Genomic DNA, 13250 nt, shown 5'->3' with positions numbered 1-13250 from the left:
GTTTTCCATAAATGCATTGGGTTTTCTTAACTGTAAATGAACTGTGCAAGACTAGGCATCATCTTTCACAAACTTCTTCATCAAACTATTCTTTTGCCTGCCATGGTCAGGGCACCGTGTAATGTAACCTTTCTCCCTACGAGGAGAAAGGCTCCAGGTGCTGGTTTTCAGGGCTGGACCCCACCTGCGCCTGGGACATCTCCCCAGGGTGCGGCCCCAGCAGCGCAAAGCCACAGCTTTCTGCCACCACCCTGCACCAGTCCTCCATGCCTCAGGCCTGATGGTGCAGCCATCACTCACCAGATTAGCTCTAACGAGATTACTCGTGTAAGCAAACGCTGCTCACGTGACTGCTGCAGGATCAGGCCTTAAGCTCTGTAGCGGTCTACATCCACACGTACACACTCTTCCAAGCACCTAGTAAAGAGGTTAATATAAAAAAAATCCAATTTTCTGTGTTTCTAAGTATTTACAGGTAACCAGTAAAGACACTGGTTGAATTAAACTACCACGGTATTCACAAGTGAACTAGATGATCTTTAAGTTCCCTTAAACCTAAACCATTCTGTGATTCCATAATATAAACTATGAACTTGGAAACCTGGCAGAGAGGTTATTTGGGCATGTAAATAGCTCTGACTTGTTCGGCACAACTAGCCATCCAACTCAATGGGTCAAGCAACGAAAGACAGAAAGGTAACGTCCCAAAAACATCTGCATTTTCCTTGTGTCAAGAACAACACCTGGAACCTGAGACCAATTGCTAAGAGCCAGAAGGAAAAATGCCAGTTGGACCAGAGGCAGCTTGCCGAAGGAGCAGACACACTGCCCACTTGGCAGAGCTGTTCAAAGAAGCCAAAACCACCTCCCCGGTGCGAAGGGAGAGAGGGTAACAGTAGGCACACGCTTCGCTTGCCTTCTCACCATCCCCTGTTGTCTCCCTGTCAGCAAGGAGGGACAAGCAACGAGCCGACAGCTGCACGCTTGAAAAATTATCTCAGCTGAAGTCAGGGTGACTTCTTGGCAGAGCCTTTCATGTTGTAACTTGTATTTTGTAGACTGGGATTTGTTATCGGGTTTTTTTTGGTACTAGAGAGAGAGGCTATTAACTGCAAGAGTCAGCTAAACTGTCAACTACAGAAATAAATCTGCTGACTAGTATATTAAAACCCATTTATCCATTCACTGCACATATCAGTAAAAAACTGCTCTACTCCCCGAGGTCAAAATTTTTGTGTTTTTTTTTAATCTTCAAACACTGTAGCCACCTCCTTTTTCTGTAAATACTCACAAACCACGTTCCTCCGTAAGTCACAACTACAAAATGCAATCTTACAAATAGCTTTAAAACATTCTACCTAAAACCAGACAGACACTAATACAATATACATCTGCCTTGTAAAAACAAACTTTTCAAAATGACCCATTACTTTACAGGTCACACTGCACCTTAATAATACCAATACGTACCATATCACTGCTTCTTGGGTTGGAGAACCTTCTGTTTCAAAGCTGACAAAGAATTATGTATCATTATAATTTACTTCATGCATATTTTGAATTTGTTTTTCCAGCAGAGCTGAGACACCTAAGGCCTTGTGGGCTCGTGACAGACAGCAGTGCATGTCAAAAGACCCAGACTCCTGACCCAGTATTGCTGCATCTGAGCAAATCACTCTGGGTTAGGTCCAGTCAAAAACCTCACATCTACAGACACACACAACAAGATGTATATGTCATGTATGTGCCTCCTAAATTCTGAGTCTAAGCGTGTATCTACATGCTGCCTGCAGCACTTGGGTATGTGGCGAGGCACCGCAGGATAAAGCCAACTAAGGGGGAACCTGAGGTGCCTTCACTCTCATCCTAGACACACCAGGTCCAACGCTGCAGGCATCCTTGTCACAAGAAGCAGATTTCAACATCTCTGCTTCAGAGGATCGCATGCTTTTCACCCAACAGTTGCTTAAAATAAAGCACTGCAAGTTAAAGTATTTTTCATGTAGATACCAATTTAAATTCCTTCAGGATGGGGTGAGCACAGGCTACATCTCCAACTTTCTGTGTGCTCTGAACACTAGGCAAAAAGCTTGCCGTCTGAAACGTAACAGCCACAGTCAGTTTTGTGTGGGAGTGGTCACACCAGTGTGTATGGAGACATACCCTGAGCACACCTACCAAACTGGGACCTCTTCAAGGGCACAGCTGTCTCTCTCCCTACTCACAGTGCTGTAGTAAAATGTGGGTAAGACCAGGGTAACTCTGGACTATGAAGTTAACCAGGGAATTTCAGGGAGGCAACTTTTGAAGATAAAGAACTAGTTGAAAATTATTACAGCTGGGACGGTAATTAAAACAGACGCCCTAGTTCAAAGGTCTCTTTGGCAAGCAGAGGTAACTAAAATTACTGCCTTTGCTCTGTGCCTCTTTATGGAGTCCCTCATTTGTAAACTGAGGATAAGAACACACAGCTCTTATCTGTGTGGATGAAACAGGCTATATAAAAGCAGAGGTATACAAAGGCAATCTCGTGTTCGACAAATATCTAATGCTAAATATGACTTTAAAAAAAAAGCAGCTCAATTTAATGCAAATGCAGCATCTATTTTTGTCCCTGGATCTAAATATGAGGCAGACAGCTTGCCTCTACCACTTTATATTCCTCCCAAAACTCCATTCAGCTTGGATCAAATCCCATCTCCCTTAAATGTATAAATCCCCATATCATCTGCAGAACTTGGCTATCACAGGGAGTGCTCCTATATCAAAGCTTCAGAATATGTTGTAAAGCCGCAGCAACGATGCACTTGTGTAACAACTGAACTGTAACCAATGCTGACTGCAAAGCAAGTTCGTGAACTTCAGTTGTGATATACCCAGTGCGCTGAATCCTGCTTTAATGGGTCAGGAATTTCAACAGATGTAGCACTGTGGCAGCCCAGATGAAAAAAACCTTTGAACAGCTCCATCTAGATGCTTTGGCTAACGCCAGCCTTTGCCAGACCAGCTACCTTCCCTATTATTCCACTCTCTTCCCCCAAAACACACTTCTGTATTACTATTTCTAGATCTTTATTTTCACTAGTACATATAGTAAACCATAAGACAAGCCTGGAGGTGGTCCACACCCATACCCAACACATTTCTTCTGCAAGAATGGCATTCTCCTTGCCATATGAAGTCACAAGTTTTTAAATCACTGGCAAAAAAAAAAAAAATCGTTGCTCTACAAGATGCCCACCCTTCAAGACCAGCTTCTTCAGGCTGCTCCAGAGCTGAGCCGTGCAGATGCTCGCAGCAGCGCAAGGACATCCCATCCCTGGATGTCTTTACCCATCCCTGGAAGTGTTCAAGGCCAGGCTGGATGAGGCTTTGAGCAACCTGGTCTAGTGGAAGATGCCCCTGCCCAGGGCAGGGGGTTGGAACTAGATGGTCTTTAAGGTCCCTTCCAACCCAAACCATTCTGTGATTCTATAAGGATGGGGCATGAAAGTGCGACATTAAAGCAAGTGTACAGTTACATTTATTTTCACTGGGCCAAATCAGACGCAGGTCTCTAGGAAGGATCCAAACTAAAAGGAACTCTGTAATGTGAAAATAGCTTTAATGGGGTTAAGTTAATGCAAACACGCTGAGTGTTCCTTTCTTTTTTTAAAAAAAAAAAAAAATTTTACCCCACCCATAACTCCCCAGGTCACCTGCAGGATTCAGCCACACAGAAAACCTTTCTAATGGCAGCGAAATGGAACAGCCATTGCAAATTGTATTTGTTAACAAGCTGTCACTGGGGAGCGCTCAAAATAATTATCACCGTTTGTCTTGAGTTAATTTAGATTTCTGCAAGTGTGTTATACGACTACGTTTAGTGCTGACAAGATGTCTTAAGCTTAACAGTTTGTTTGCTTCCTTTTGCACGTTTGATGATGCTGGCATTAAAATCATTCTCCCCACTTTTTCTTTGGCATTTTTATGAATATTTGTTGTTTCTTAGACTACTGAGTGCAGCTGATAGAAAGATATGAAGGCAGTTATTTCTTCTCCTAGGACACAATGTTTAATCTGTCAAAAATGCTGCAAAGGAGCATGGGTAACAGCCCAATCTAAGAGAGGAAGAAGGAAGAAAAGCAAAAAGGGAACAGCTGCAAGTCTGATATTCCTTGTGATGGAAATTGCTTTACCTAGCACTGAAACGACAGACAGTTCAAATTTCCTCTCTCCACTAAAGAGCAGAGATGTGGAATGGGGTGAGGTTCCATAATCTTTCAGCTAAATCTTCCTACTGATTCTGACTTGTAACATAAAACATTAAGAAAATGCATTAATCTGGTTTAAGAAAAAATAGTATCATTAGTATTATTTTGAAACACATTTTCATCTTCTTTTAACCCTTTCACTGAAATTTCTTACACTGCCACAGAACCATCCTGTATGTTTTCACACTCAGCACTGCACTATGTAACTAAACCTAAAAATAAGCAACCTCAATGCTTCCAAGTAGCTAATTTTTTTAGCAGCAGAACAGCTTTCAAACATGTGCAGTGTAGATGCCCAGTCAAATTCTGCTTAGTTCCATTTGAGTACTTGCTTTTTAAAATTCCTTATTAGAAAGGGCAGTTGGAGCATGGAACTTGGCCAAAACCATCAACAGATGTCCCGTGAATTAATTCAGGAATAGTAAAAAGGGCAGGATACACAGGCAGAACCTCTGGTACTAACTTGACTATTAAAACTAAAATAATGAGAAATAAATTGATTTCTATTTTTCAGTTTTACAGCTCTGAGGCCTTTCCGGAGCATATGGTCTACCCCTAGCCTTTAATGGTCTTTTACTTCATTAAGGTTTCCAGTTGGTTGGGAGCTCACATCTTGACATCTCTTTGAACCTGAACCAGACCTATTGTTAATATGAAGTGCTTCCCCCCTATTTTGCAGCTCTTTAATGAAACATAAGATTATTTTAAGTCCATAATCTTCTCAGCAGGATTACCAAGTAGTAGGGCTGACCCTAATATTGCTCATCTGAGCAGTGATCTGGCAGATGCACCGAGAAAACAAAGGCTAAACACATACCTGTCTGGAGGGTCTTGCAGCAAGACATAATAGAGGCTTTATGAGTAACTACTTAAATCCGGTTTTATTTGACAATGCTAACCAGATGTCTTCTGGAAAACAAATCAAGTGTTTCAATCACTCCTGCTTAAATACATCCCTTGAATTTGGCCAACAAAGCTAAACAGAAGCTACAGTCAGCTAAATCCAGCTCTTCTGAGGATGAGATAATAAATGAATCATCGCAGACATGGGAACAATGAGCCCTATATTATGTACATAGCTTGAATCAACACCATTAGCCTGGGGTGGTGTGGGTGTGTAAAGGCATAAAGTACAGGCAGTCGTGCAGGAAGTCCCCGCAGCTGTAGTCTGAAGAGGGGTCTGAAAGTCAGCATAGAGACTGTTCCCATTATTTACAGGTACACCTTCCTCAGTACGTATCCGACACCTTGTTATCCGCTGGGAAGGGCAGTCAGCCCTGGCAGTAACCTGCCAGCGTCACTGCTCCTCAGCTGCAACCTGAATGGTGCAGAGAAGGCGTCTGCAAAGACCCTTCCTTCAGGAGCTGGCTATCTCCTGAAAGCCTGGCGTCATCTCAGCCTGGCCGCGTCTGCCCTTCAACATCAACGTGGTTATTTTGTCCCTTCCCTTTATGCCTGTTGTCTCCCAGCTCATGGACAAGTAACACCTAAAGAGGAGCTTGTCCTCTCCCACTTTTGAATTTTTTTTGTATCAGAAGTGCTCTACACTGCTAACTGTGGGACCTGGAACATAACTACCCCCTGGAAATCTGGTTATACATGTCCTGCTCTGCTTCCCATCGTTTCAACTGACATAAGCAGTTTGAGGGGAATATAGTATAGATGGAAAATGCAGAACCAAAAAGAGTTCAGGTGCATGACAGGAAACTTTTTTTCTGTTCCTGCACTTCATCATAGTTTGCAAGATTACCTGAGGCCAGTGTGTTACAGGTTACTTTAGGTTTTCCTTTTTGGATGCTGGACTCACACCTTTGAACACACTGCTAACCCTGCAAACCTGCCCGGAACATGGGCAGGAACTTATGACAGGCTCCAAGCAGCTCAGCAAAGCAACACTACAGCAGTGCTGGGTCTCCTCCACATCTTCATGCCTCATTGCTGTTCGTTTTTGGATTATAGCCCAGTTAGAAAAGTGAGGATTAGTCTCAATTTATTTTGCTTAGCAAATATTTTGCATCACTGCTGTATACTACTGCTGTTGTATCTGTGCTCCCAGCTGAAGATCGCTGTACTTTAGGGAATTCTTCAGACAATGGTACTTTAAACACAGCCATGATGTAGAGCAACAAGACAGATCTGCCAGTGCACCCTGTCAGCCATGGGGCTGGTTTATGATGTTACCTTCTTGACTCTGGTTGAACACTCACTCAACCGCTTGGCCTCAGAGACCGAAAAAGCTGTAGGAAACACTGTGTATGTGGCACTTGCCCCTTTAGCACTGAAAACTGTGTGCCTCAAAAAAAAAAACCCAACAGCGCCACACTGAACAACATTAAACTCAGCCCTGCTACTGTGCAGTCCAGCCTCTCAGAGCTGGTCCAGCCTCATGGACAGAATCATACAGCCTTTTAGGCTGGAAAAAGCCTTTAAGATTACCAAGGCCAACTATTAACCTAACACTGCTAATACCACCACTAAACCATGTCCTTCAACACCTTGCCACAGCCTCTTAAGTACCTCCAGGGATGGTGAATCAAACATCCCCCTGGGCAGCCCGTTCCAATGCCTGACAACCCTTTTGGCGAGGAAATTTTTCCTAACATCCAGTCTAAACCTCCCCTGGCACAACTTGAGGCCACTTCCTCTTGTCCTATCACTTGTCACTTGGGAAAAGAGACCAAGCCCCACCTCTGCACCCTCCTTTCAGGTAGTTGTAGAGAGTGATGAGGTGTCCCCTGAGCCTCCTCTTCTCCAGGCTGAAACAACCCCAGTTCCCTCAGCTGCTCCTCACAGGACTTGTGCTCCACACTCTTCCCCAGCTCAGTTGCTCTTCTCTGGACACGCTCCAGCACCTCAATGTCCTTCTTGTAGCGAGAGACCCAAAACTGAACACAAGATTCAATGTGCAGCCTCACCAGTGCCCAGTACAGGGGGACAATCACTGCCCTGGTCCTGCTGGCCACTGTGTTGCTGATGGAGGCCAGGATGCCATCGGCCTTCTTGGCCATCTGGGCACACTGCTGGCTCATAGTCATCTGCTGTCGACCAACACCCCCAGGTCCTTATCCTCCAGGCATCTTCCCAGCGACTCTTCCCCAAGACTGTAGCATTGCAGGGGGATGTTGTGACCCAAGTGCAGGACATGGCACTTGGCCTTGTTGAAAATCAGACAACTGGCCTAAGCCCATCGATCCAGCCTGTCCAGACCCTTCTGTAGACTCTTCCTACCCTCAGGCTAATCAACACTCCTGCCCAACTTGGTGTCGTCTGCAAACTTACTGAGGGTGCACTCATCGATGACCTGGACAAGGGGATCAAGATATTATTGAGAACCGACACAAACAGGGCCTGTAGTGACAGGACAAGGGGTAATGGGTTTAAATTGAAAGCAGGGAGGTTTAGATTGGATATCAGGCAGGCGTTCCTCCCAGAGAGGGTGGTGAGTCACTGGAACAGGTTGCCCAGAGAAGCTGTGGATGCCCCATCCCTGGAAGCGTTCAAGGCCAGGCTGGATGAGGCTTTGAGCAACCTGGTCTAGTGCAAGGTGTCCCTGCCCATGGCAGGGGGGGTGGAACTAGATGGTCTTTAAGGTCCCTTCCAACCCAAACCAGTCTATGATTCTACGAAACCCAGGTGTGCTGGATGGCACGTCACCCCATCTGCTCCACCAGCCACTCCAAGGTCCCAGCTCCTTCTCCAAAGGAACACCTGTTTTATCTAATGCAAACAAAGCATTTAAAAAAAAATCACCACCACACAAAAACTGTATCATTTTCTAAATGTTTAAATCATAGTACAATGGTACCATGATTCTGAAATGCAGCTGAATTTGTTCTTCTGCTCTAGCCACCTGATTAAGCCACTGAAAGCTTTCATTTAGAATGCAGTAATGTAGCCTGGGTTAAACTGTCAAGCCACTGACTTCAGTCAAGGACAACTTTAGATTTCAAGTTACATAAAGCCATTACAGTTCTCAAGAACTGATACACTGTGCATCACAACTTTCCAGCCTCCAGGTGCTCCGTTTTCTAATTCAGATTACTGGACAATACTGCTTTTCAAAATTTCAGGTGGCACCTGCATGCAAGAAGAATAAATAGCTTTACCTCAGTTATGAACAAATTTGAAGGCAAGATCTCACTATTTATACTTGAAAGTAGCTTCATAAAGGAAAAGCACAGTATTTCCCCTTGATTTCAAAAGGGTAAAAGGCTAGTTCACAGATAAAAAAACCTTAAAAAATCTCCCCATGCAATATGTACTATCACATGCTGCATCAACTTACACAATGTGATAAGCAAGGGACATTTCAGTATAAAATATACAAAGTAAAAAAAATAAATTGCACAAAAAAATTAATGAAAATATCTCCTCCTCCTCCAAACTCAATACCTGTAAAGGTATATCACCAGGCAGAGTACTTGATTTCTCTCAAGATAGGCTAGATATCATACATTTCAATATCTCTATCCTTACTTTTTTATTCTTAAATCAATTTAAGAATAAGCAGCGATAACAGCTTTTCTGCTCCTTAAGTGGGGCTTACAAGTTCATCCTAGACAACAGACAGATTCCTATCTATTCCACTAGATTTATTTTTTTCTTAGCTAGACCCATGCTGTCACAAATTTGCTGTTAAAATTGTACCAGAATAAACAGGTTTAACTTTGCATCGTCTTAAAAGCTGGTCAGGATTTCATCTGGTGAGTATCAGATGGATGAAAACACTTTGATAGAAAGGAATACCTTGCTTGAATTATTTTGAAATACCCTTATACATTCAGTATCTTTAGAAGTGGTTTAAATTACTGTTGCGCTCTACATGTGAGTTACTAATTGTTACCTAGGCTTTATGCTTACTTTTCTATTCCCAGGAGGAGCAATAAACACAGTAGTCTGCAATCAGGTTGCTATGTAGTAGCAATGTCAGATCTCATAATCCTCATAAGAACAGGAGTGGGAAACCTTCAAACAGGTGTTTCAATGGTCTCAGCTATAGACAGTAGTTTAGCCCTCAGTACCACATTATCAGGTTAGAGGGGACCCAGCCACCTCTAAAGGTAAGATTAAATACACACAAATTATTTCTGAGGAGTGTTTCTCTCACCTACTCTTAAAAACCTCCAATGATTTCACACCTCCAAAATTTATTTCAGCGCATCAGTAGCATTCCTGTGAGGAAGTTTCCCCTGTTATCACACCTAAGGATTCCTCCTGCCATGCACGTTCACAACCTCAGCTCTGACAAAAAACTAATTCCGCTTTTGTTCCGCTCCTTTCCAGTTTGTGCAAACGCCTTCTGGAAAACTGGTGGATTCATCCCCAGATGACAGATACGGTTGGATTGGATGATCTCTAAGATCTTTTCCAACCCAGTGATTCTATGATTCTATCCCACTGTTTCCTGCACAGAGTCCAGCACACCTTGTCATCGACACTGTTCATTCCCCGCCAGCCAGGCAGCACATCAGGTCACGTACAGCCATTCTACCACCCCAAACTTCACCTCAACCAACACATCTGAAACACCAAAAAGGTATCCAAATATTCCATATATTTCAGGAGGATATATCATCAGGAGGCCAAGAAATGCAGAACTGAAGTTCCCACGACAGCCCAATGGTGCTTCTCGTGAGACTACTTTTCCTCAGGGTCCTCTACGCTATAATCACACAGCACTGAATTTACTTCCTACCCATTACGTAGTGTTGGAAAACACGGTCTTTTCTGAAGCAGCAGGTGGAAAAGCAGTTTGGCAGTTGTCACAATTATGTCACATTTCAACAGCACTTTTACGCTAAATGAAGCTCTTCTCTGTCTACACAGCCTTTAACCCAGCCCTCCAAATGTGTTCAGAAGCATCGGCATCTTCCTGAATCCACTGCTGGTTGAAGCAGCAGCAGAGTAAAATTCACAAAAGTTTAGTCAGTGCTTCTCTTACTACACCGAGCCCCTACAGGCAAGAATGACACTACTGAACATGGTGTGAGATTCATGCTGTAGCTAACACAGGACAGCTACAGGCCACAGCAAGGAGCTGTTTTAGAACTGCTCTTAGGGAATAAACATGGCCCAGGAAAAGGAGCATGAAGTAAAATAAATTAATAAATACATCACAGAATCTTTAGGTTGGAAAAGAGCTTTATGATCATCAAGTCCAATCGTTAACCCCACACCGCCAATACTACCACTAAACCATGTCCTTCAGCACCTCATCCACAGCCTCTTAAACACCTCCAGGGATGGTGACTCCACCGCCTCCCTGGGCAGCCCGTTCCAATGCCTGACAACCCTTTTGGTGAATAATAATAAGTACAAGCAGGGTTTTGTTGACTATGTCAGCAGCTTGAGGTCTGGTGAAGGCAGCACAGTTTCTCTTCTCTCTTAGTTATTAGCCCAAAGGCAAGAAACTGAAAAGCAGTTCATTACCGAGGAATCCTACATTATGTGCACAAACCATTTTATTTAACACAAATAGCTGATTGGCAAGTTGTAGTACTGAGCAGCTCTTGTTTTATAAAGAGTAGCAGCTCTAGAGAAACATCCCAGCAGACAGAAATAACCTCTGTAAGCTGCAGGAAGCAGTGTATCATACTTTGTTTCACACCAATGTATTAGAGAGAAACTTAGTGAAACAAGATGAAACTGCAGTAGATACATTATTGATAAAACACAAGAAATCAGAGGAGCATTCTAACCTGTGTGGTTTTCACTGACAATAACCCCAGAGAACAGAAAAATACAAGAAGGAGCAGTTTACAAAACACTAACCACAAGCAGTATTCTTTTTAATCTAAAGCAGGAAAATATTTTTCTTTTGCAAAGAACTGGTAAGTGTGCTTGCCAGGGAACAGTAAACATTTCAAGGCTAAAGGGCTGCACAAATGCATTAATCCAATAATAAGTATCGAGGACACACAGGCTATCTGCTGAGCCATGCGTGAGCTAATAACACTGGCTGTCAAGACTCTCCCATTAAATGATAACAAAAGGCACCTAAGTAAGAGATGGTGAAAATCAATTAACTGGAGAAATGGCAAGAAAAATAAAATATGGCAGCCAAACACTTCTCTGTTCAGACATACAAAATGAAGTTTGCTGTACGTTTAAAAAGCAGAAATGTCATGTTAAACAAACAAAAATTACAATGTTCTTTTAAATCAGGTTAACTCTGCAAGGTATCAAGTACCTGCAGGTCGTGCTGAAACAAAAAGGGACTTGAAACGAGTCAGCTCTTCGCAGGGTTTGTTAAACAGCCAATGCAAAGAAAAATCTAGGTTAACCATTTCCAGAACATGGGCATTAAGGTGTAATTTTAAACTTTACTTCTGGCTTAGGGACAGATGTTCTGCAGTCCTCCCGCTGGCTGCCTGCCTCTGTCCTCACGGCTACACTGACACAACGCAATGCCTCCCATGCCAGACAGTAAGGATACACCGCCAACAAAGGTACCAAGGGTAAACATTGGTCCTTACCAACAGGCTACGCCCTTCTGCAAGAAAGCACTTGCACTACTGAGAGTCCTAGATAGTACCCTGTTCCTCATTTCCCTTCTCTGCCCTCAATGCCTTTGCCAGCCTCTCACAAGTAGCCACATCCCTGGAAATGTTTCTGAACAACACCAAAAGAAAACACCAAGGAAACCTCTCCGGTGTGGTTCTTGCACTAAAGTATAAATGGAGTAACTCAAGACTAAGTGAAATTCAACATAGAATTTTGGAACCACCCCAAAGACTAAATAGAAACAGCCAAAAGACACCAGGCTTTCTCCTTTTCCATTCTAGGGTGTTCTGCCAGGTAACACATTTCCTTGTCTCTTGATAGCAAAAGCATTTTTGCCCTATCCACACACATTTGAGTAGGTAAATCCCACTAATGCTCCTGATGTGCTGCAGGCAGAGAAACAAATAAGCTCCTTCTGAAGCATACAACTTGGATATGTTTGCAAAGCCTGTGGCAAAAACTACTGTCCCATTAGGACACATCCGTGTCAGCAGCAGCATCTTACCTCTCAGTACTGACTTGAGGTTCAGCTTGGCTTGCCGGTGCAGGTCCTCCACACAAGGTGGTCTTGAGGAGGGTAGGAAGACATTTTCCTGCTGGTGCCACGGAGCAGTGTAGTGCACAGTCCATCTACTCTCTTCATCTAGGTTGGAAACAGCTGCAGAGACACACAACAGTAAGAAAATTAAACGCTACTGTAGACAGCTGTGCCCTGAAACACAACGCATTTGTCGTGCATCATCTTAAAACAAACAAGATTGATTGCCCTTGCAGCCCCATCAAAACGCTCTCTAGACCCTCACACTTCCATGACAGTTAAAAACCCTCCTCTCATTTCCAGTCTAAATCTGTGTTACTTAGGAAACACCTTTCCCTCTTCCCATATTTACGCTTGCTGTTGTATTTACTCTGAACTTGCAACCCTGGTTTCCCCGCTCTAGCTCCCAGTCTTCACAAACGAGATCAGTTTCCCCGTCCCCTGATCCTGCCAGGCACCATGCATCACAGCATAGCTTCCTCTTGCTCAAAGGTGACCCTGGGAATATGACAGTCGCCATGAGAGATGACGACAGGTTCATTTGTATCGGGAAATAACCTTCTCTGACCTCACGCTTGCCCAAACCAGGAACAAATATTCCAGTGAAGCCAACAAATTAGACGCTCTCCATTGCCATGAGTGGAGAGCAGATTAGGACTACAGCAACTCCCTGGACAAATACTGCTCAGAGCACAACAGCACTTGAGAGGAATGGCCCTGGCCACCTCTTCTCAGCGAACACACACGTGAAAATAAAAGCCAGACCCTGCTCAAGTTCAAAGTTCCCTACAGACAGTAGTAATAAATCAGCCAAAGCACAAATTACTGAGATTTGTTTATCGTTTATACTTCCCCAGAGACAGCCATTACCTTTTGTTTAAAGTTTATCATCAATAAAAACTTCTACAGTTGAGCGGCCTCCTGTAAGGAGAAGGGCAGTTGGGGGTCATACTTTA

General features: G+C 43.5%; 1 protein-coding gene across 1 annotated transcript in view; it reads right to left on the bottom strand.

Moving 5' to 3' along the window:
- NHSL1 (NHS-like 1) overlaps positions 1–12414 on the bottom strand; it is a gene marked incomplete at its 5' end in the record, with an annotated part of 49524 nt that extends 37110 nt beyond the window's left edge. The window contains 1 exon segment of the mRNA XM_010161433.1: positions 12262–12414. Within this exon segment, the coding sequence (XP_010159735.1) occupies positions 12262–12414 (153 nt within the window).
- Between the last annotated feature and the right edge of the window lie 836 nt (positions 12415–13250).

The sequence above is a fragment of the Eurypyga helias genome, unplaced genomic scaffold, assembly GCF_000690775.1.
Source record: "Eurypyga helias isolate BGI_N326 unplaced genomic scaffold, ASM69077v1 scaffold3281, whole genome shotgun sequence".
NCBI classification, from domain to species: Eukaryota; Metazoa; Chordata; class Aves; order Eurypygiformes; family Eurypygidae; genus Eurypyga; species Eurypyga helias.
Note: the sequence above shows the minus strand (reverse complement) of the source record. Positions and strands in the feature narration are given on the sequence as shown.